At 34.7% G+C, this 24,192-nt stretch overlaps 3 protein-coding genes across 13 annotated transcripts; all 3 read right to left on the bottom strand.

The window, feature by feature from the left end:
• Nucleotides 1-267: 267 nt before the first annotated feature.
• Nucleotides 268-3,947, bottom strand: LOC112757394 (probable polygalacturonase). 11 transcript variants are annotated; one of them, XM_072219868.1, is made up of 8 exons: nt 3,230-3,479; nt 2,637-2,726; nt 2,412-2,527; nt 2,158-2,278; nt 1,905-2,079; nt 1,681-1,751; nt 769-1,443; nt 268-659 (listed from the first exon to the last, which is right to left on the bottom strand). In XM_072219868.1, the coding sequence occupies exons 2-8, from the start codon at nt 2,680-2,682 to the stop codon at nt 631-633; spliced, it is 1,233 nt and encodes a 410-aa protein (XP_072075969.1). In that variant the 5' UTR covers nt 2,683-2,726; nt 3,230-3,479; the 3' UTR covers nt 268-630. The 11 variants fall into 11 exon arrangements, with proteins under 11 accessions (XP_072075969.1, XP_025661769.1, XP_072075968.1 ...); XM_025805984.3 differs by having other exon boundaries at nt 268-662; nt 750-1,443; nt 3,230-3,462; XM_072219867.1 differs by having other exon boundaries at nt 268-662; nt 3,230-3,462.
• A 9,589-nt stretch (nt 3,948-13,536) lies between these two features.
• LOC112757364 (proline--tRNA ligase, cytoplasmic) lies at nt 13,537-17,932 on the bottom strand. Its single transcript, XM_025805952.3, has 13 exons — nt 17,554-17,932; nt 17,417-17,475; nt 17,242-17,327; nt 17,012-17,104; nt 16,745-16,861; nt 16,250-16,437; nt 15,850-15,916; nt 15,547-15,669; nt 15,308-15,460; nt 14,939-15,223; nt 14,616-14,834; nt 13,948-14,041; nt 13,537-13,787 (listed from the first exon to the last, which is right to left on the bottom strand). Exons 2-13 carry the CDS (start codon nt 17,457-17,459, stop codon nt 13,723-13,725), a joined length of 1,533 nt encoding a protein of 510 aa, XP_025661737.1. The 5' UTR covers nt 17,460-17,475; nt 17,554-17,932; the 3' UTR covers nt 13,537-13,722.
• A 636-nt stretch (nt 17,933-18,568) lies between these two features.
• On the bottom strand, nt 18,569-23,333 carry LOC112757363 (protein transport protein SEC23 A). The gene is made up of 6 exons (XM_025805951.3): nt 22,933-23,333; nt 21,908-22,758; nt 19,979-21,799; nt 19,310-19,426; nt 19,126-19,197; nt 18,569-19,025 (listed from the first exon to the last, which is right to left on the bottom strand). The coding sequence occupies exons 2-6, from the start codon at nt 22,376-22,378 to the stop codon at nt 18,888-18,890; spliced, it is 2,619 nt and encodes an 872-aa protein (XP_025661736.1). The 5' UTR covers nt 22,379-22,758; nt 22,933-23,333; the 3' UTR covers nt 18,569-18,887.
• Nucleotides 23,334-24,192: the final 859 nt, after the last annotated feature.

Genomic DNA, 24,192 nt, shown 5'->3' with positions numbered 1-24,192 from the left:
CAATTAATAAAAGTGTACATAAGCAGAGATCATTAAGACTTAAATATCCATCAACCCAAAAAATAAAAATAAAAAACTGAAAAGAAACTGACAAATAGTAAGTTATCTGATGGTGATGATGACTAATGTGCTTTAATTTTTTTTTCATTGTAAAGAAGAGGTATGAAATTGATTAGATTCCACTTTTCTAGGAAGCTTGTTTATTGGATTCCTTATTCAAATCTAAGGATGCAGTAAAAGGGAAGCAAGTCAGCAACTACCTAGGACTTGTGCAAATTCTCCAACATCAAATAAAGTTGCAACAGAAAAGGAATTTAGAGTGGTTACAAACTAACTAACAGCATCTCATTCTCTTATCTATCAACAACCAAACACATTCTTTTCCTTCAAAAAATAAATGGCAACACAAAATTTCTTATCTTTTTCTCTCTCTCTCCCCCCCCCCCCCCCCCCCAAAAAAAAAGCCATATGTATCTAGAAAAAAGAAAAGACATGAAATCATTCAATTCAACTTCCTATTTTATGATAAATCACTCAAATTATTGTTTACTGCACACAAGTTACAAGAAACAATCATCTCTCTCAGTATCTTTCCGCAGATGCACAACCACAAGATCAGCAACTCCCAACTCAACATTGTATGTCACCTGAAATTTGTCCTGCTGAAAAAATGCACCAATCAAATTTCAGCTATAAAGTGACCTTTTTTTTTTCGGGTAGCATATAATGCTATAAACTCCACAATTTACCAAGATAGTAACCAAGCACCTCTTGTTTGATTATTTGAACTTTGCAGGTGATTGGATAAATTGTAACAGTCTGAACAATGCTCTGGGAATATTCTCTCCTTGAGAGGCTTGCAAGCTTCCGGCGAAACGAAATCGGAATATCCTTGGACATTAGAGCAGTTCCATGAATAGCTTGAGCTCACATTAAGGATGATGTTTGATAGACAGATGTTTACAAAGTTGTCTCCTTCTATGCCTTCTAGAAGGCCGGCGCGCTTGATGTTTTGGCCAATCACATCCTTGATTGTAATCTTTTCTATCAATGGTAATGCATTTGGATCAAATTTATCATCAGGATGATCCCCATATGTACCAGTGAACCTGATAGCAATGTCAACATTTTCTAAAGTCATGTTAGAGACAAAGACATTTCTAACATAACCACCTCTCCCTGGAGAAGTCTTTATTCTGATGGCGCTGTATGAATCGAAGAAGCGAATGTCTTGGGCATGGACTTCTGATACACCACCAGACATCTCACTTCCAATGGCAATCCCTGCACTCGTTGCCGTCCTCCCGGTGAGCCTGTTGATGATAATGTTTGTGCTGGGACGGCCGAATGCTATGCCATACTCGTCCCAGCCACTTTTGATGGCAATCAGATCATCACCCGTGCTTATATAACAGTCTTCAATGCATACATTGTCTGAAGAATCTGTCCACATTTTAGAGTTGTATGTGAGAATCTTAATTACAAGGACATAAATTCTATCACAACTATGCTATGTGTACACAGAAAAATCGGCTACCAAATCAGTCACTCGTATATAATATATGTTTAAATACAAAATACATGGTGGCTGATTCAGTGACTGATTTTTCGTGTGTACGTAGCATTTTTTATTCTCTAACAGGATGGATATTATTAGAATATGTGAGAATCTTAATTCACCTGGATCAATCCCATCTGTGTTTGGAGAATCAAGAGGAGCAAGGATCTTGACTTTCTTAACTGTAACTTGGCTGTTCATCCAGAAAAACAGTCTCAAATCTCCCCCCTAAGCATCAAAGCCCCACTATTGCACAGCTTTTGAATGGTAATGGAAGAAGTACTTGAAGTGCAGAAGAAAATAAGAAATAAATAACATAAACTCAGTCCTTCCATAGAAGACAAACCTGCAATATACAGGGTGGATATTCCAAAATGGAGAATCTAAGAAGGTTAAATTCGAGATGAGAACCCCCGCCGAGTTCATCAATTCTACCAAATGGGGACGCGTATAATCCAAGGTTTTGTTCCTAAACAGGCTCCACCATATACTCCCTTGACCATCAATTGTTCCATTGTTACCTTCATTGGAACACTTACAGAATCAATAAACTAGCTAACATGTACATAGAAGACAATCATTTGATGAATATTATCAACCTGTTATAACAACATCAGTCAAATCTTGTCCATAAATGAGGCTCTTGTGCCTTCCACCCGGCAACTCCCTTCCTCGCCCATATGACGGTAGAGGATCAACAACTGGCCAATCATCGGGGTTCTGTAATAAGTAGCAGGGCATGCCATTAAGATATCTTAGAAATCACCTATCACTCTACCAGCTACCGATTAAGACAATAGAATTTGGATTATCCTACTCCAGCATCTAACCAAATTAAGAAACAATGTCTTACTGTGGATCCAAGAATTACAGCATCTTTGTCCAACCAGAGAGTTAGATGGCTGATGAGATCAAAACTACCGGTCAACCAGCGGCCAGCCGGGACAAAGAGCTTCGCTCCGCCTTTGTCTGCAAATGAATTAAGGTAAAATATTGCATTCTGAAATGCTTTTGTGTTGAGAGTGACCCCATCTCCAACCGCGCCAAATTCTGTAATACTAACGCTGTGAGGTCTAACCTCCAAATTTGTCTGCTTGCAAAGTGAGCTGCTCCACACTCTCCATGGGCCACAGCTGATTAATGTAAGTACCAGAAGCACACCCACAAGCTGCAAGAGAAAATGTTTAGCCATCAGTAACTACTATGAAGCTGCACCTAAAAGTGAGAACCTTCCCCATTTTGGAGCCTTATCAAGCCATGATGACTACAATATTTCACATGCTTCTTCAAACAACAGTAGCTAACAGGGCAATGATTATTAAACACTATGAAGTTCAAGCAGGATCTAGACAGGGGTATTCGATTAACTCAAGAATTTCAAATTGAGAAGCTGTAGAACTACTCAGATCAACTACATTTCATCACAGTGCATAAAAAATCTCAAATTTTTCACAGAAAGAACACCACCCAGTTTAGCAGTCAGTAACAAAGTGCAACTTGTTTGAAAACGAGGGATAACAATCAACTAAAAAATGCACTAAAGATAAAGAATAGCTGATCCATCTGCAGTTTAATTCTTGATCTGTGGCTTCTAGATCTCAATTAGGCCATCATCCACTAGTAACTACAAAGCATGAGAGTGAATTAAAAGAGTATAAAGCAAGTACTCACTGTAGAAGTTCTCCTCATATGACTGAGATCCACCTTTCCCTTTTGAAGGGCACCTCCAAATTCCAAAATGCTGCTACTATTGATGAAAGAGACCCAGAAGAGAGAGAGAGAGAGAGAGAGAGAGAGAGAGAGAGAGAGAGAGAGAGAGAGAGGAAGATGAGAGGAAGGTTTGGTTTATTGAATTAGCAAGGTGTGAAATTGATTGGGTGGGTCATTGAGAAAGAGAGAGAGAGAAAGAGCAAGAGAGGGTAAGCAGTGATAATAAGAACCACACAAGTATAAATCATTGACAGAAACTGTTACTGCCCGCCAAAACAATAAGCAGTAGGACCCTCCTTCTTCTGTCTTCTCTTCTTCAAACTATGCAAAAAACTAGCACTCAACTCAAGTACAGTGAACACTACTCTCTCCCTTGAATTGCAAGTGTAACCGGTGATGAATGAATCTTGTGTTTCTTGGCTTGGGACACAGACAAAGTAATAAGTTGTTTTCACACAACAATAATTGACCTTTGCATGCATCACAATTCACAACACAACAGTGTTGTTGTTTTATTTTACTGTTTATCTCTTCTCTCTAAGAGACTAACTTGTAAGCTCCGTCAGATCCTTTAAATCACTTCATTCTGCTAATCATTTGCTCCCTCTTTTTCTTAGTCAACATAGTAATTAAACACTTCAAAAGCTGCTAAAACCTATGACTACTTTCTTTTCTCTTTATTGTTATTTGTCTAGATTTGATTAATATATGTTAGAGCCATGTGGTGTGGGGGACAGTAATTTTGAAGAAGAAGAAGAAGAATGGATGATGGTCAAATTTGAGAGGGATAAAAATAAATTAAAGGAAGATTGGGACAGACAAATTTTTAACCATAAAAAGCAAAACAGGTTTGTGTTTGTGTCCTTCGGAGTTATGGCTAAGTGTCCCTCTTCTTCATCTTTCTTTGATTTTAGTATATCTTTTTTAACTAAATCAACCAAATAATTATTATTAATTTATATATAATTACATTATAATATTTATTGAAGAATATTTTAGTCAAATAAATTATTTTAAATTTACAAAAAAAAAAAAAGAGAATTGTCTAGACATCTTATAAAAAAAAATATTTTTATATCATCTAATAATTTTTAACTATAAATTTTACATGCTAACTTTTATTCATGTTTAATATAAAATTCGAGCATGGAGGTTGATTGGACCGGAATGAACTGTGTCGTTTATTGAGCAACCAGTAAAAGAAATGAAAATGAGTTTCATCGTTTTCAATCCTAAGATTAATAAATAAATAAATAAACAAATTCAATGTGAACCGTCCATGATAGCGGTCTTAGCTCGTTTTTTATTTGTTACAGCTTTGAGCTTCGCGCTGGGAAACAAGTAACACAAAAATCAAATCATTTTTGCAGTGAAATACTTAATATCATTTTCTCAAGGGAGAGACACAAAGTTTGGTCATAAATCTAAACCTCAATCATGTGAAAAAGCTAAGGTTCCCAAAGTCAGGTATCCTATGCCCCAAAACCAAACGGTAACTAAAACCTATAAATATATTAAGGAATTTCACATATAACATGACGAGGCTCATTTTATTACAATATAAAAAAAAATTAGCGATATGACGATGAATGAATTTGACAAACACATATGTATGTATCATAAGTGAAAAGGTAAACCAACTTGTCAACACCAAAGTGTCATTGATCATGATGCATTACTTCTTCAAATATTATGATAATTTACTTCTTTTACAAAATAAATTAGTCAAGTGCATTCAAGAGAGGCCATTTTTTAACTTAGTTATATAAAGTTTGATTTTAATACATTCGTAGGTATAACATAAAAGGTTTTGATTCTTATTAGATTACCTTAAAAGGTTATAACAAAACATATATATTAATGAGAAATGATTTTGCAATTAATTGACCATATACAATACTTTATATAGTGACAAAGAAGCAAAATTAGTTTCATTCTCTTATGTATTGGGTGTTTTTATGAATTTAGTTTAGGAAGGGAGAGAAAGATGATAGAAGTTAAGTCCCATTTGTTTGAAGTTTATTATAATTTAAATTTCTATTGTGGCCTAATTGTAATTATTTATAAACTATTAATGATTTAATCTCATCCGTTAATTCTAATGTTTGATGGACGCATTAGATTTAAAGATAATAATACATAAAAGGTGGTTCTCTCTCTACCTCAAGACACACGACGTTTTACAGTTTTCACTCACTGAAAATACCGTGAAACTGCTATCCTGAAGAAAAGGAAAGGGAGAGAAACCAGTGTTGAAGATCAACTCTACTGTAACCAATACTCTGCAAAATCAGTCTTAAAGTTCAACTCTAGCGTAATCAGGATATGGCAACCAATCCAGGTATGAAAATCACAACTTTTAAGATCCTAATTAATGCTTCCGCTAAACTGAATTGGAAGATTGATTATTCATTGTGAGAGGAGGTTGAAAAAAAAGATGTAGGGTGATTTCTCACCGAAAGATGATAGCTTATGTATCCTCTTTAAGGAGGATACCAAGGCTCTGATACCATGATAAAATTGTGAAAGAATAAGAAAATAAAAGATGAAGAAATTTTATTGATTGTTGATTGATTGAATTGTACTGAAGTGTTTGTAAACTATGAGGGTAAAATTAAATATATATAGAGTATTGTCCTATGAAAGATAAAAGCAAATAAAGATAAGATAAGAACAATTAAAGATAAGATAAAGATAAGATAATAAAATAAGAAATTTAATGTTTACATGTGGTATTAGAGCATGTGTTTTGAAAGTATGTGATTTTCTATGATCTAATTATGATATCCACGGTGTTTAATGTTTCTGATTAATTATTTATAATTGGATTTTAATTAAGTGGGTTTCAAATTTCATGCCATCAAAACTGTATATTTGTGGTTGTATATGTTCTATATGTTTTCTTTTGAATATTTTAATTTGATCATAAATTATACTCATGTATGAATTTAATCTTGAGTTTAAGTTTAGTATGGATGACAATTATGAAATTATTTTAAGTACGTAATGTACTCTAATTTTATGAAAAGTCTATAAATATTTTATTTATAGTATTAAATTTATTTAGAATATTTACTGCTTGTGTACACCAAAGTGACCAAGTTATAACGTAAAATGCCAGTATATTTAATAATGTGTTAATTAATTTTAATTAGATTTACCTAAAGGAAATCTCTTCTATTATTAATAGACTTGAACGAGAAAATTTATTATTCTTAGGTCAGATATATGTATTCTCCAAAGATGGTATATGTATTTGGCAGAGAATTTTAATCTTCAAGTATGATAAATATGACATTTATTTGTATATTAATATGTTAGTGTATTATAGAATTTTACCTAAAGGTGAACTGTAATATGCTTGTTATGTTCTGTAATCTGAGTAGATAATAAAATTAAAATTAATCTGAGCATTGTATGATTAAATGACAGGTATTTCAATTCATTCGCAAGCTTCATCTGTTACCATGTTTAATGGCTTAAACTTCTCTGAATGGAGTGAACAAGTGAAGTTCCATTTAGGTCTTTTGGATCTTGACTTGTCACTTTTGGAATCACTGATGATAATGATGAGGATGAAAAATATGCACTTAAGACATGGGAACGTTCTAACAGATTAAGCCTTATGTTTATGCGAATGACTACTGCAAGCAATATTAAGACTACCCTTCCACAAACAGAAAGTGCTAAAGAATATCTTGCGTTTGTGGAAGACCGCTTCTGTTCTGCTGATAAGTCACTCGCTAGTACATTAATGTCACAGCTCACGGCCATGAAGTTTGATGGGTCTAAGAGCATGCAAGAGCATACTATTGAGATGACTAATATTGCTGCAAAATTAAAGACACTGGGTATGACAGTTGATGACTCCTTTATGATGCAATTCATTCTGAACTCATTACCTTCTGAGTATGGAGCTTTTCAAATTAATTATAATATCATGAAGGAAAAATGGGACGCTAATGAATTGATTGGAAAGCTCATACAGGAAGAAAATAGACTTAAGAATTGTGGTGGTCATTCTGTCAACTTGGTTCAAGGAGCTGGCAAATCAGAAAAGAAATTAAAGACAAAGCCCAAGAATTTTAAGAAGAAAGGACATGCCAATGCAAAACAGTATCATTTCTGTAAGAAGGAAGGACATTTCCAAAAAGATTGTCTTAAACGTAAGGCATGGTTCGAAAAGAAAGGTATATTTGAAACATATGTATGTACTTATGAATCAAATTTAATTGATATTCCTCATAATTCTTGGTGGCTTGATTCTGGTGCTACAACTCATGTATCTAATATAATGTAGGGATTCCTTACGATCCAAACCACAAGCCAAAGTAAGATGTTCCTCTACATGGAAAACCATGTGAAAGCGCCAATTGAAGGAATAGGAACTTATCGTTTGGTGTTGGATATAAGCTTTCATTTAGATTTACCTAAGACTCTTTATGTACCTTCAATGTCTAGGAATTTAATTTCTGTTTCAAAGTTGGACAATTGTGATTTTTTTTTAATGGTGGACATAGTTGTTTTAATTTATTTAAAAATTCTAATATTGTTGGTTATGGTGTTCTAATTGATGGCTTATATAGATTAAAACTTCTTGATCAATTTTCTGAATCCTTGCTTATTGAGTACCAGAATGACGTAGTTAGGCCAAATACGCCTAAAGAAAGTTCTGCATTCTTGTGGCATAAACGCTTGGGTCACATATCCAAGGAAAGAATAGAAAGATTAGTAAAGAATGAGATTTTACAAAATTTAAATTTTACTGATCTTGGTTTATGTGTGGATTGTATTAAGGAAAAACAAACCAAACAAAACAAGAAAGGTGCCACAAGAAGTAGTTAGCTTCTTGAAATTATACACACTGATGTATGCGAACCTTTTGATGCTCCATCTATTGGTGGAGAAAAATATTTCATCACTTTTATTGATGACTTTTCACGTTATGAATATGTCTATTTGCTTAAAGAAAAGTCTCAAGCAGTTGATGCTATTAAGATTTATATTAAAGAAGTTGAAAGGCAATTAGACAAAAAGGTAAAAGTTGTTAGGTCAGATAGATGTGGTGAATATTATGGAAAACATAATGAAACAGGACAATGTCCTGGTCCATTTGCAAAACTTCTAGAAAGACATGGCATATGTGCACAATACACAATGCCATACACACCTCAACAAAATGGTGTGGCAGAAAGGCGTAATCGAACATTAATGGATATGGTTAGAAGTATGATGAGCAATTCTTCTTTACCCAAATTCTTGTGGATGTATGCATTAAAAACTGCCATGTATTTGCTAAATAGAATTCCTAGTAAAGCTGTTCCAAAGACTCCTTTTGAGTTATGGACTAATAGGAAACCTAGTTTACGACATTTACATGTTTGGGGTTGTCCAGCAGAAGCAAGAATATTTAATCCACAAGAAAAGAAATTAGATTCTCGAACAGTGAGTGGCTATTTTATTGGCTATCCGGAGAAGTCTAAAGGGTATATTTTTTATTGTCCAAACCATAGTCCAAGAATTGTAGAAACTGGTAATGCAAAATTCTTTGAAAATGGTGAAGTTAGTGGGAGTGAAAATCATCAAAATGTAGAAATAAAAGAAATTAAAGTTAATGTTCCTATACATATTAGTGTTCCTTTATCCACACCTACTCAAAGAGTTGTTCCAACTATTGTTGAACACATTAATAGTGATGAACAAGATTTAAATGATAATGCTCCCAATGAAGAAACTAACTCACAAATATCAGAAAGAAATGAGTCTCAAGAAATACCATTGAGGAGATCTCAAAGGGAAAGAAAGTCAGCTATTCCAAGCTATTATGAAACTTATTTACAAGAAGAAGATATTGAAATATCTAAAGATCCAGTTTCATTTACACAAGCCATAAATAGTGATGATTCAGAAAAATGGATTGATGCCATGAAAGAAGAGTTAAAATCCATGGAAGATAACAAAGTTTGGGATATTGTTGCATTGCCAGAAGGTGCTAAATGTATTGGTTGTAAATGGGTCTTTAAAGTTAAGCGAGACTCAAAAGACAATGTTGAACGATATAAAGTTAGACTTGTTGCTAAGGGATTTACTCAAAAGAATGGTGTTGATTATAAAGAAACATTTTCACCTGTTTCTAAGAAAGATTCATTGCATATCATTATGGCACTTGTGGCTCATTATGATTTAGGGTTACATCAAATGGATGTAAAAACTGCCTTTTTGAATGGTAATCTTGATGAAGAAATTTATATGGATCAACCTGAAGGTTTTCCAACTGAAGGAAAAGGTCGTATGGTGTGTAAATTTAAGAAATCAATATATGGACTAAAACAAGCCTCACAACAATGGTATATTAAGTTTAATAATACCATTCTTTCTTTCGGTTTTGAAGAAAATGTTGTTGATGTATGCATATACCAAAAGGTCAGTGGGAGTAAGTTTATTTTTCTAGTCTTATATGTTGATGATATTTTGCTTGCAACAAATAATTTGGGAATGTTGCGTGAGACTAAAGAATACCTTTCTAGAAACTTTGAAATGAAAGATATGGGAGAGGCATCCTATGTGATAGGAATTGAAATTTTTCGTGATAAATCACAAGGACTGTTAGGATTGTCTCAGAAGGCCTATATAAATAAAGTTCTAGAGATGTTCAACATGGAAAAGTGTTCCGCAGGAATTGCACCAATTCAAAAAGGGGACAAATTTAGTCTTATGCAATGCCTAAAAAATGACATAGAACGGAAGCAAATGGAAGGAATTCCATATAGTTCTGTAGTGGGAAGTCTTATGTATGTGCAAACTTGCACAAGACCAGACATTAGCTTTGCAGTAGGAATGCTTGGAAGGTATCAAAATAATCCTAGAATGGATCATTGAAAAGCTGCAAAGAAGATTTTAAGATATCTTCAAGGTACAAAGGATTATATGCTCATGTACAAAAGGTCTAGCCAATTAGAAGTAATTGGTTATTCAGATTCAGATTTTGGTGGATGTGCTGACACAAGAAAGTCTACATTTGGCTACTTATTCTTATTTGGAGAAGCTGCCATATCATAGAAAAGCTCCAAGCAAAGCGTTGTGGCAACATCTACTATGGAGGCAGAATTTGTAGCATGTTTTGAAGCTACAAATCAAGCTTTATGGCTGTAAAATTTCATTTCAGGACTTGACATTGTTGACTCAATTGCTAGGCCATTGAAAATTTATTGTGATAATTCTGCAGCAGTATTTTTCTCAAAAAATGATAGATATTCTAAAGATGCCAAGCATATGGAAATAAAGAACTTTGGCGTTAAGGAGGAAGTTCGGAAACAAAGAGTGTCCATAGAACATGTTAGAACAGAACTTATGATTACTGATCCATTGACTAAAGGATTGCAACCAAAGACATTTAAGGAACATGTACATAGAATGGGTCTTGGTTCTTCTGAATGATGCTAACACTCTGAGCTCACTATGTTTATTTATGTGTTTTCTGAACATTGATAGTTTGTTGTTTCTAGTTAAAGTAATATTATTGTATGAGTTATAACATAATGATCTAGAAACTTTATGGGACCGATATAAAATTGTGTTATTTATGTAGCTTGTGTAGTAAGATGCTAGTGGTTGTAGTATATGGAAAGAAATGTGTTTCATATTAAATGCATGACTGTCATAACTCACACAAAGTATTTTACCATATTAAAGCAATTATGTAATGTGTGAGAATATGATTACACTTAGGCCAAGTGGGAGAATGTTGGAAGTTTATGATAATTTAAACTTCTATTGTGGCCTAATTATAATTATTTATAAACTATTAATGATTTAATCTCATCCGTTAATTCTAATATTTGATGGACGCATTAAATTTAAAGATAATAATACATAAAAGGTGGTCCTCTCTCTGCCTCAAGACACACGACGTTTTACAGTTTCCACTCACTGAAAATACCGTGAAACTGTCATCCTGATGAACGTCTGAAGGAAAGGAAAGGGAGAGAAACCAATGTTGAAGATCAACTCTACTGTAACCAACACTCTGCAAAATCAGTCTTAAAGTTCAACTCTACCGTAATCAGGACTTGTTATGGCAACCAATCCAGGTATAAAAATCACAACTTTTAAGATCCTAATTAATGCTTCCGCTAAAATAAGTTTACACCATTTACAAGTTTTATGATTCAAAAAATGAGGATTTCGGAGGTTATGTTAGTTCTCAAAAACCTTTTAATCCTATAAGCGCAATGACATTAATTATGTTTGTTGTATCCTGTGCTATCCTTCCATAAAGCACTTCTCTCCCCAACAAAAGTTAGCAGTTGTTTATACTTTCATTATGCACGGAAAAATACATCCAACATGCTTATGTTGCATCATTTGATTAGTGCTTTCTGGTTTGGTAATTGGCATAGTTAGTAGAGTAGTTATCATTCAAATTCAGGTGGGCAATTCATGTTTTGTCACTCTAATTAATGATAGAATCAAGTCACCCCCGACACTGTCCCAACACACATTAAATGGATTTGCAACATTCATATCCTGAGATTAGACGATAAAGTCAATTATCCTTAAGATTAATCATTAAGAATTTAGATGTTTTAAAGTGAGAAAGTTGATAAAATAGTAAAGTGATAAGTTTTTTTTTTTAGTTCAAGTAAAGTGAGAAGTTAATCACCATTGATTTTGTAATTTTCATTAAATATATGCCGCACTATCTTAATTTAAAAGTGATTAACTCTTCTCTTTATCAACTTTCTCACTTTAGAAGATCTTAATCAAATTATTAAGGTTCACTGAATCATCAACTCTATTAAGTAAAATTTTTTTACCATCTTTTTGTCTTTCTTAATTCTCTTTCTAGGCCCTCTATCTAATGACAAAATTGTTAAGTATTATAATTCTATTAAGCCCTATTTCCTCAACTTTACATCAATTAAGATGCTTACATGTTAACCAAAAAGAGTTGTTGCTGTGTCATCCTCAATTGACCAACATATTATTGGAGTTGCACACAAAAAATTGACACAACTGGATAGACAAGGTTCAATATAATTAGAACTTCTATAAATCTTATTATTATTGTTAAATCGAAGGAGAAGAATGAATTAGGTTTCCAAACAATTACCAACAAGGGAAAAGACAACAACGCGAGAGTGATTAGATTAAGATACATTTGTCCTTTTCACTTTATATAGTCATATTATTTGTGTTCCTCTGTTCAAGATGTCACATGGCACAAGAGGTAAGAGCTAGTTTTGAAGGACCATATCGCAATGATCGGACAAAGGAAAAGAAAAAAAAATATCGTAATTTAATTAGGTACACTGATAATTGACATAAATATTGAGGAAATATCAGCATGTCGAGTACAGACATATAGAGACCTATCAACTTTTTCCATAAAATATTTGACATATTGAATTGTTGTGCAGGTGTTAACGTTATGGTCTTATATAATAATATATGGAAGCCATTGCCCACCTAGAGAACAAAAAGAAAAAGAAGCCACCGCTAAGTGCTATCAATATGCATCTCAATTTGATTGGTTTACGAGGGGTTGCTTCTTCTTTTGTTGGCATGTATAGTGCACTTCGTAACGCATTCAATTTTGACAAGGGGATTTTTAATACTTGCTTTCTCCTCCTGTCTTCATTTGGGTTTTGTTTATGCTTTTCTAAAAGGCACATTAAGAAATATATAATTTAACATTTTAGAAAAAAATTATGCAAGCAGTTATATTAAGTTATTTTTAAAATTTTATTTGTAAAGCAGTATAAACTTAAATTAATTTATTTAAAAAAAAAAGCAATTTTAACTTAATAATAGGGTAAAGTAAAGTGCTATTTTGATAGTTTGAATTACTTACCTTCTTTAAAAATTGAAATTATCCAAAAAGGAAAAAAGAAATTATCCTTCATGCTTACGATTGTCGTTGATGTTGGAGTAACTAATTGCTGTGAAGTCGAATACAATATTAATGAACTTGACTAACGTGAAAGTTCAATCCATAAGGTGTCATTTTGAGGAGAGCTCCCCAATCTGATTTTCGCTGATCAAACATTACATTCGTCATGTCCACAAAGAAAAAAAGATTACATTCGTGAAGATAAGGAGAGAGAAAAGGAAAGAAAATAAAAGTTAAACAAATCGAACAAAATCCACGAAGAACAACTGCTAAACATGTTTGTGGCTAGTAAAAAAGGGTCAAACTCGAGAACGTGGAGTTCATCAATTTGTGTTAGGCTAGTTATTAACAATTAATAGATGCTGTATATCATCAGTGAGTCAAGTAAATGATGTCATGTTCAATTAACTGCAGTTTTTTAAGTAATATGTAGTACAAAATCATCGAACAACCAACAGCTGAAAAAGAAAATAACCAATTGAAAAAACTAAAACTGGTGTGTGCTCAACAAATCCAGACAGGGCACCCCCCATATAAAAAAAAAGTACCACAAACTAGTAATCTAGTAACTTCTGCCCCAATATGACCATTTCTTCGCAGGTTTTTCTGACGCAAAGCACTTGGTACCTATTAAAGGCAACATAAGGTGTTACTATTCAAAATAAAAAAAATCGTGAAAAAATATCAATACGAATTGGCTAAAAGCTTAAGATAGATTTTAGAGGGCAGTTGCAGAAAACAATTTTAAGATTATTTCTAACACAGATTTGAACGACAAGGCTTATACCTTCTGGGAGTTCTGGCTGATCAAAGGGACTACAAAGTGTCTTAGCTGCTCCCATCTCACCCTTTGTCCTTGCTTTAACATCAGCTTCCACCGCCTGAAGTAATATAAATTGATAATTGATACCAGAAAAACACCAAACCATCCAGCATGAATAGTGTCAGACATTTTGAATATTGAACATAAGATAGCTAAATGATGTCCCTTGAGAGAAAAAATATGTATTGCAAAATAGGGTGTCAACACTCAACAGTATCATCAAGAGATTAGAGAGAAGCAAGTACTATAGTATGTTCATTATTAATAGCTAATCAAGTGCATTGTAAGACAATTATGTAATGGAAGTGATCTAGAATTGGAACGATTAAATGCTTTAATATTTGTAAATCTGACAACGAAGAAAACCTACAAGTACCAACAGATTGGAAGTTTTGAAATAGAAAAATATATCGTTACCATCCTGTAGGGGCAGTTTTGATATATTTTTTCATTCAACCCTTTTTGTGACAATATGCATCTTAGTTAATCATGATACACCTGAATAAGTACATGGCACAGATAGTATAGACAGATAAAAAAAGAAATGCCTCAAAAATCTAAAGCTGGAAAGGTGATCATCAAGACATAATTTAGAACATAAAATTTGGACAAAAACAAAAAGAACTTCATACCTCCTCGTCACACCAAGGAGCTAATATCATTTTTCTTTGGTTCAAAGCTTGTACAAATTCATCCCAAGTATGTACAACCTCAATGCATTCATCTCGTTTTTGTTTTGCAACATCAAAAAGGTTCTGTTGAACAGTGTCAAGTAACTTCTTAACTTCATCAACCAAATTGTCATTTGCAATGTCTATTTTTGCTCCATTATCACGTCGAACAGCTCTAGCCTGTGTGAAATTGGAATAGATTTATTTGGTTTTCAGCTCAAAACTGAGATTGATGAAGCAACATAACACGAGAATTGGTGCAGAAGTACTAAAGAATTGAAAACCTGCTTATTTGCTAAATCCTTTGGCCCAATTTCAATTCTAAGAGGAACACCTTTCATTTCCCAGTGTGAATACTTCCATCCAGGAGAATAGTTGTCTCTAAAATCTGACTCAGCACGAATACCTGCTTCACACAATGTATTTACAGTTGCAGTACAGGCATCAAAGATTCCTTGAGTATTAGCATCTTTGTAAGGCACCGGAATCACAATAACTTGGACTGAGGCCACTTTAGGAGGCAGCACTAGTCCCTTGTCATCACCGTGAACCATCACCATCACCCCAATCTGTTCAAAACAGTCAAAATCTTAGATGCAATTTGATGTGAAGGAACCCTCAGATGACAGTACATTCAAGATATCAAAGCTTACAGTTCGAGTACTATAGGCCCATGAGTTTTGCCAGACCATTGCTTTTTCTCCCTTTTCATTTTCAAAGTTTATCTCGAACATCTTAGCAAAATTTTGGCCAAGACAATGAGAAGTAGCACCTTGTACTCCACGTCCAGTGTTTGGAATAAATGCCTATCAAAGGGAGCATTACAATTTATATACAAACTTTTTCCATTCAGAAAAATAGCAGCATACGTGCATGTGTCTCAGACATATACCTCAACACTGGTAGTGTAAAGTCCACCAGCAAACTTCTCCATCTCACTTTTCTTACCCTTAATGACAGGAATGGCTAAAAACTCTTCATATATGCGCCTATATAATTCCAATATCTCAAGAACCTGAAATAGTAATACTTTAGAGAACTTTGGAAGTAGTTTTCAAAAGATGCTACTGAAACTGGAATCGCATGTGCTGAAGTCAAAAAGTAGGGACTTATCAATATCAGCATATGATATTGCACCAGATGTGGAATGGTACTACATAGCCAATGTATGTTCTTTTGTTATTTGAAGAATTACCTCAGCATCTGCCTCTTCCTTAGTTGCAAAAGCAGTATGTCCTTCCTGCCAAAGGAACTCTCGACTCCTGCAATCAAAATATGCATTTATGTAAAACAACAATAAAATGGAGTTTTGAATGTGATAGCAACAAGGGCCCAAGCTAAATTACTGAAAAATAAGTTCATTTAAATCAATCACTATTGCTTGTATTAACAACCAATTCACCAGAATTAGCGAGTCATCATTAGAGGAACTTCGATTCATTAAAAAACCATACAAAATTTTACAGTACAACAACATTGGAAGGCTGGATATTTGAAAATTTGAGGCCTAGCTTGGTTGGCTAGTATCATACTTTGAACATCATATTATAATATGGAGAAAGGAGTACAAGCTAAAATATAAAGCTTCTTGCTACCTGATGAATGGTGTGGGGTTGCTGAACTCCCATCTAACAACATTACACCACTGATTAAGTTTCAGAGGCAAGTCACGGTGTCCCCTAATCCACTTGGAGTAGTATGGATACATGACAGTTTCACTAGTTGGACGAATGGCAATGGGAATTTCTAAGTCGGTTTTTCCAGACTTTGTCACCCAAGCAACCTGTCAAAGAGTAGCACATTAGAGAAAGTCATTCCAGAAGGCAGAGAAGGTTTGTAGTTCCTTCTGCCGCAAGTCATAAATAATTCCTCATTTCAACACATCAAAATCTCATCAGCTATACAATACACGGAGGTTGCTACTTAATATTGTGCCAGTAAATCAGATCATCTAGCCATCTAACAATGGATTTCAGCTTGCAATAATCTTCTATAATGTCCCCATTTCAGAGGGGGGAAAAACAAATAATTCAAACAAATCTTAAGAGTATACATTAAACAGCCTAACCAACAAATTAGAAAATTCTCACCTCTGGTGCAAATCCCTCAACGTGCTCCTTCTCCTTTTCCAAAACTCCGGGAGACACAAACAAAGGGAAGTAGCAATTCTTGATTTTCATCTTCTTTATTTCAGGATCGAAGAATCCCTGATATAGTTGATGAAATAAAAAAGAACCTTAATACAGCTAGTTGTGCAAATCATACACAAATAAACATGATCTATGTTAGACTAACACCAGTTGTTTGAAAAACACCACTACTGCCATCCAACAACACTGACAAATTAAGAAACTCACTTGCATGATCTCCCATATTGCCATTGCCCAAGGCCTCAGAATGTAGCAGCCAGAAATGTCATAGTACTCAATCATTTCGGAATTAACAACCACCTGTGCAAATTAATTCAAACAACTGAGACGAGAACACAGTGCAATAAGAACAGATCTGGCACAGCAAATTCCACCGAACTCAAAGTCCAACGCAATAGAACACGTGAAACTAAGTTACAAGATGAGGGATAAAATACCTCGGAATACCACTCTCCGAAGTTATCAGCCTTGCGATTCGTGAGTCCTAATCCAGTCTCTTTCTTCACCTCCTTCTTCTTCGCACCTGCGAGGATTTGGCCATAAGAATGGAAGCTAAAATCCGAAAAAAATGAGAAATGACAAAGCGTTTTAACAGTTTCTAGCCACAATTACCAGATTGCTTTGAGCCAGAGTTTTTCGCTTCACTCCCCGCCATCCTGAACGACGAGAACCTGTAACACGAAAAAAACACGAAATGACGATTGTAGCTGAATTGGAATGAATCGAAACGGCATAAGTGTGTTTCTTACCGATTGCCGAGATGCCGCCGGAGGGGGACAAAGCGCGCGAGAGCGATTTTGTGGCGTGAGTCTCTTTAGGGTTTTCGCTTTCAGCGGCTACTAGGTTTTCTTCTTTCAGATAAATCGCGCCTTTCTCTCAGGAATTATTATTTTCTTTTTTTTTTTTTACAGTGAAGTGTTATTCCCAATTCTGTTTACAGTTTCTATGGCTACTACTACATTATTGTATTGTGCTTCTGGTCAACTACTCCTGCAACTTGTTTACTATTTACTAGTGTACTAATTTAATTAAAGGTAATTAATTATCATTAATTGAATTATTGCAACGAAGCGTTTGATCTGATCTGTAATCGCTGCTTCTTGTCCCTAAAGTCAACCGAAGTGGCCCGCAAAATTCTTGCCCTTGTTCGAGCTTTGTATCTTTACCAAATTAATAAAATAAATAAATAAACACATCTAAATTTTATTGGTGAGACATAAATAAATGGTAGTAATAGAAGTGATCTCTTTCCACCACTAACCACCAATGCTTAATGAGGTTAATGAGGCCATTGAGGGGGTTGTGTGGGGAAAAAATGTCACTTTATCACAACATATATTTTCAAGAATATAAATGTAAGAGTTTTAAATAATCTATACCCATGAAGGTTTGATAAAGTATTTTAATAATTTAAAGGATTTAAAATGTATAAAAACTTAAATACTTCAGTTAAGTTTCCTTCACTTTGAAAATGTGTAGTTTTAATGTAGTAATCATGTTAGTAAGCATTAAAAAAATGTTAAAAGGTAAAATATGATCTTTCAACTCCGTTAGAGTCCATTAAACTTTAGTAGCTTCGTACATGCAGACCATAATCTAAAAATGTCAAGTTAAATACTTAGTACATTTCTTCTTTTTCCTTTTGTTTTTTTCAAACGTTTCTCTTTTTGTTAATTCTTTTTAAAATTAAATCAATCCAGCTTAAAAAGTTTGTGGTCAAAAACCATAAACCAAGAGATTAAGGATAGCACAAGCAGTCAATAATTGTTATCGATATAAATTAAGTGAAATCCTTTATTGTTCATGTAAATTGTGAAAAATTCTGTGCACCACAATCATTCTCTCCAACCAAAACGAAAAAGCCCCACTATTTTTCTCTCCAATTGCAACTTGCAATTGCATAGATGTTTCTCGGACATGAACAAAATGAAGTTGAACATGGCACTGAAGCGAAAGATTTTGGGACATGAGAAACATCATCATCTAAACAAACTTCGCCTCAAACAACTAAATAAAGAATCAGCAACGAGTACCGTGCTGATTGGAAGATGCAGCAAAATCAAACCACAAAAATGGCCCTACATCAGCTTGGCTCAGGTGGCACAACTTTCAAGCTTCGCATCCATTCGCAGAAACTAGGATCATCAAAGTGAACAAAACTGCTCTTCAGCTTCGTTCGCTGTTCTGATGTCAATGACTTAAGTTGCGGGAATCTTGCCTCCTGCGAAAACATGCATCATTCAACATGCAATGTATGCCACCATAATCTAATAATAAGCAAAACCTTAGTTTTGCAACGAAGAAGTGATAGTGATGCTAACCTGCTCATAAGGAGGATCCTTGTGTGCTGGTATGAGGCGAGAGACGAAATATCGAGCCTGCGAGCTACCCTCCTGTTTCAGATATAAATTTTCTGTTATAATTAACCTTCTAAGCAGAAGATGGAAAATGGAGATATGCAAAGAAAAATACACTTTGTAGTCGGGATTAGCAGAGAATGTTAACCTTAAATGCAAGTATACGAGGCGCTGGGAAACGGAATTCTGTCAGCTCTTCAGCCAATGTCCGGCAAGCTGCTAAAGCAGCAGCACTTCTTCCTTCATCAGCTGCAAGTTCAGCACCCTACAATACACTCATCAGTATTAAATAAATGAATAAATAAAAACAACCCAAGAAAGAACAAAAAAGAACAAGAAAACGGAAAGTTTTCAAAACAGGGAAAAGCATGCCACTAGCTACAGCAGCATCTAATAATGGCAGCCGTGGCCTGGCAGCAGAAAATGCAGGAGCTGGATGGCATTCCCACTCATAAAAAGGACATAGGAAAGAAGAACGGAAGATGAAAACAGGTTAAAAGGAAGAAAGTATACATGTACATACCCTGGTGCTATTGAAACAACATGAACAACCATGACCAGACACAAATATTGTTTCTAAATTCTAAAATGTACTGATCTTTCAAGTCCACTATGGCGCATATTACCCGCTTCGTGTATTACTGATCATATTATATACATGGCACGAGGCTAATTTAAAACATAATTTCTGATCATTGGCACAACAGTGCGTTAGTAATAATAATTGGTTTGGATTAGCACCATAACAATGCCCTAAAAAAAATGCAAATCTCTCACTAAGAAAACTCCATGCTAAAATGAATAATAAGAGACATACCAACCAAATGAAGACATCAGTGCCATGGTCAAGTACAACAGCAGCATCAGACTGCATTGCAAGATCATAAGCTGGTAACTCCTCGAAAGTTCCTCCCTCCCTATGCATTAGACAACGAGGAGCAACCATTCGGAGTGACAGATCAAAAGATGCATTCAGAAACAAGTTCCTCAGCACAGACCTTTCATCTTCATGACCAATAATGCTTCCCAATAGTGGTCCTCTCCTGAGATGGAAAAGGATCTCTGGTAAAAGGGAAAGCTCCTTTGGGAAGCAGTGAAGTTTAGATTTGGGTACTTGAGGACCAAACTTTAGAGCAATATCCTTGATTCTTTCATCTATTGTTGCCCGCATATCAATTGCGTCTGAATGGCTTTTAGCTCGTAACAAACTTCTTTTTGCAATTAGGACTGCAGCAACTTCATCTTGAACACTCTCAAGATATCCCGAAATACTATCTACAGTGGGCAGTCTAACAGTGATAACCCTGGATATATCAGCTTGAAACACATTTGAATACTGAATAGCAAACTGGAAAAATACATAATCACTTTTGATATCTCCTCTAGTTTCCATTGAGAGAGAGAAGCTCTGTGTTTCTTCAACACTTAGCATCTGAATATAAATGGCTGTATCATTTTTAAAGGTTTCATGGGTGTCTACATGTGATTCTTCCCCAGGGCCAACAACTTGAGTTATGAGAATATCATCTGATGTGCGCAATTCTAACAAACCATGAGAACCTGCTGACCTGGCAGACGCCCTTTGCAAATTAACACCCAAGGCTTCCCCGAAATCATCATGGAGCACCAAAACACCACCTGATGCTTTAGCAAGAGGTTGTAAGATGGGAACTCTTACGGGACACGTTCCAGCACATAAAATATCAATAACAGTATTGTGTCGATGAGCCTCTCGACCAAGATTCTCCATCCACTTTATTGCTGTCTTTTCCATATAAGGATAATTAGGGTGATTAAAAGAATGAGGAACTGATCCAGGTCCGTAAGTATTTGGTCCACCGGCACAGACAACAATTCTACTATTGCCCCCTGATCTTTTAACTACCCCTCGTGACAGATCAGCAGATGGGCCCTGAATTATAGCAAGAGCAACCTCAACAGCAGTTCCAAGGCATCGATCTCTAGAAGCTTCTGGTATGTTTAACTTGTAGGGCCTCAATGATGAAAATATGGAATGTGCTACAGGTAGTGAGGCATGCATTGCTGACAAGTATATGCCAGTACCATAAATCAATCCTTTCAAAGATTCTTGGGTTGGTGACTGGTCCCCAGGAAGCACGTCAGCAGATGCAATTGACTCTTCTGAAAAATCATATATTGACACAGTACGGCCATATAGTACAATTCCTAATCTTGTTGTTGGAGGAAGAGAATCAACAAAAGCATGCAAGGAGCTTTGTAGATGCTGTAAGTGGGGTTCATCTAAGCATTCATCTATAACAAGAACAACTGGGGCAGACATTCTGGAATCTGAAACTGGAACAAAACCAGGTCCCTTGTTCCCAGTTTGAACATAGTCAACCATCGGGGAAGATAGTTCTGGAAATCTGTGAAGATCTTCCTTACTATGCCCAATGTACTCGCCATCACTTCCATTCAATTTCCTACATATAACACACTGCCACTGACCTGATCCAAGCAATATGTTGCAATATATATTTGCATAAGCTCCACAGCTTTGACATCGATGGGGATCACGCTGAATAACTTGAGGGCCCGTTGAGACCTCCCTCCCAGGAGAAACCAATGCCCCAAAACCCAGACTGGGCACATTAGCTTGTTTCTTCTGTTTCAATACCTACTTATCAAATGGAAAGGAGGTTATAACATAATCTGATTACCAAATAATAATATTAAATTTAAAAATGCAAGGCTAGGCTGTAAAACCAAATAAATGATAATGTACCTTATGAGCTGAGAAAAGAACAAAGGATGACTCCCCGGCGGGAAGATGGTCCTCTATGCTATCAGAAACTTGGTGTTGCAACTCAACCGATCCATTTGAAAATCGCGGTGGCGATGAAGTCGGCAAAGATGATCCTGAAGAGAAAGCAAGTGGCTGAGGCGAGGCAGGTGATGTGCGAAAAGGAACAGCTGCCGGCCGGACAGGCGATGTAAAAACAGGAGGCCCCGGCGGGGTGCTCATGTGAGGAACAAGGCTGCCAGATTTAACTCCATTGGCTGGGGACGACGAATTTGGGGGTTTAACCGAAGGGGAAGAAGCTTGATCTTGCTGCAATTGCAATATGGGGGGAGGAAATCTAGGTGGTGATGCAAAAGGTGGAGGGGGTGGTATGGGACTCTTGTCAGGGGTAGGACTCTGTCTATCCGGGTTTGAAGTGGTATACCCAACATTAGGTTGTGTTGGGTTAGCCATTGAAATTCAAATCAGACACAAAACGCAACAATACTTACAAACCCAGTATCAAGAAGTAAACTTTACAGTATTACAGATACAAATGTATGAGTGATACAAATCAAAGACTATACCAAGAAAGAACAGAGACCAGCCTCAACAAGATTCTTGTTTCAGCCCACAGAATTTGCATGAGGAAAACGTAAAACCTTCCTAAGACCTTAAACCCCCAAAAGAGATGATAATGATTCCCAAGGAAAATTCTACTTGACCTGGTTTAATCGGCATCATAGAAGGGGGAATTCTTTCCTTCCCTGAACGAATTCAGGTGAATAGCCAATCACCAACCATGAATCAATCAAATCTCTTCACAATTGAAGCTTCTTCTCTGGTATCCCCCCCTGCAGATAGCAAGTAATCCAGCAGTACCCAATCGAATGAGAAAAGGAAACGATCCAACAGACATTCAAGAACTGAGCTAGGGTTTTGAATGGAGATCAAGATTTGCTCTCAAAATTGGGAATGATAACGGTAATAAAAAAATAAAGAAAAAAAAATCATAGAGAAGTATGTACCTGACAGAGGTGAATATCAAAATTGTAGACTTTATGGTACCGTAAAATACCAAGCTAGGGATTATTCGGAAAAATGGGGGAATGCTATGCTTATGAATGTTATGTCCCCTCCTCACTCTCTTTCTCCAATTGTGTGAGTAATTCGGAATGGGGTGGTTTATTCTTTATTATTATTATTATTATTATTTTGTTGGTTTTTATTTTATTTTTGAGAGACAAGTTAAAAAACCAACAGCGCCTCCTCACAGTGAAACTGAAACCTCCTCAACCTCGGATTGTTGCTCAGGGCAACTGTTGTTAGCACCGCACCTTAGACCTTCCTACGACACTCCTTCACTTCGAGCCAGAGAAGCCACCGCCACTTTTTTTTTTTTTTTTTTTTAAATCACGTGACCCTTTCTATTGTCCTGGTCTTATCCTCCTTTTATATTTTAGCGAATTTATTCTTTACTTTTATCTCATAAAATAATTATATATTTAATATATAGTTATAATTTTGTATAAAAATTGTTGAGTTTAAAGAATTAACAAAAAATTAATTGATGATGACTAAAAATTATTATTGGACTAAAAATTTAATTATGTATCTGATTAATTTACTTAATTATGCAGGAAATTAATATAAAATAAATTGATCCAATAATAAGTTTCAGACTTATATATACTCATAACTCAAGAGAATATTTGTTATTTACACCTATAATTTTTCATTAAAAACAAAAGCAAGCATAAGGCTTAAGTAAAGAAAAAAGAAAAAAAATCTTGTAATTTAATATTTAATATATAGTTATAATTTGTATAAAAATAAATTTTTAAAATATACATCAAATATACACAAATGTTATATAAGTAACTTTAAATTTTATAATCTTATAATAATAAAAATGATACCAAATATAATATTTTATATTTAAATAAAAATAAAATAACATTTATATTATATTTAAATATGTATATAATTTAATTTATTATACAATAATATAAAAAACAATTTATTCTTTAATTCTCGAAACACATTTAAATTCTTACTTCTTTTCAATATAACTAGTGTATGTGTATATATCCGTGCCATGTATAAAAAATAATTATTTTTTTATTTATGTCTTATATATGTTTAATGAAAAAAATATTCAAGAATATATATCAATTTTAAATTAATCTTATATATTTTTTGTTATCTATCCAAAAAGTAAACAAAAGTGTATAATACAAAAATTAACAAAATACTTTAATTAAATAAAAAACATAATATGTAATAAA

Source organism: Arachis hypogaea, chromosome 16 (assembly GCF_003086295.3).
Source record: "Arachis hypogaea cultivar Tifrunner chromosome 16, arahy.Tifrunner.gnm2.J5K5, whole genome shotgun sequence".
In the NCBI taxonomy this organism is placed as follows: domain Eukaryota; kingdom Viridiplantae; phylum Streptophyta; class Magnoliopsida; order Fabales; family Fabaceae; genus Arachis; species Arachis hypogaea.
Note: the sequence above shows the minus strand (reverse complement) of the source record. Positions and strands in the feature narration are given on the sequence as shown.

Coding starts and splice junctions, on each gene's coding strand:
- LOC112757364 (XM_025805952.3), bottom strand. CDS start 17,459: ATGGCGGGGAGTGAAGCGAAAAACTCTGGCTCAAAGCAATCTG. Junction 15,670..15,849: donor AGGAAGAGGCAGATGCTGAG/GTAATTCTTCAA, acceptor TTACTATTTCAG/GTTCTTGAGATATTGGAATT. Junction 15,461..15,546: donor TTTACACTACCAGTGTTGAG/GTATATGTCTGA, acceptor TCCCTTTGATAG/GCATTTATTCCAAACACTGG.
- LOC112757363 (XM_025805951.3), bottom strand. CDS start 22,378: ATGGCTAACCCAACACAACCTAATGTTGGGTATACCACTTCAAACCCG. Junction 19,427..19,978: donor CTGATGTCTTCATTTGGTTG/GTATGTCTCTTA, acceptor AGTGTATTGTAG/GGTGCTGAACTTGCAGCTGA. Junction 19,198..19,309: donor CTCGTATACTTGCATTTAAG/GTTAACATTCTC, acceptor TATCTGAAACAG/GAGGGTAGCTCGCAGGCTCG.
- LOC112757394 (XM_072219862.1), bottom strand. CDS start 2,750: ATGGCTAAACATTTTCTCTTGCAGCTTGTGGGTGTGCTTCTGGTACTT. Junction 2,080..2,157: donor GACTGATGTTGTTATAACAG/GTTGATAATATT, acceptor GTTCCAATGAAG/GTAACAATGGAACAATTGAT. Junction 1,444..1,680: donor CACAGATGGGATTGATCCAG/GTGAATTAAGAT, acceptor AAATGTGGACAG/ATTCTTCAGACAATGTATGC.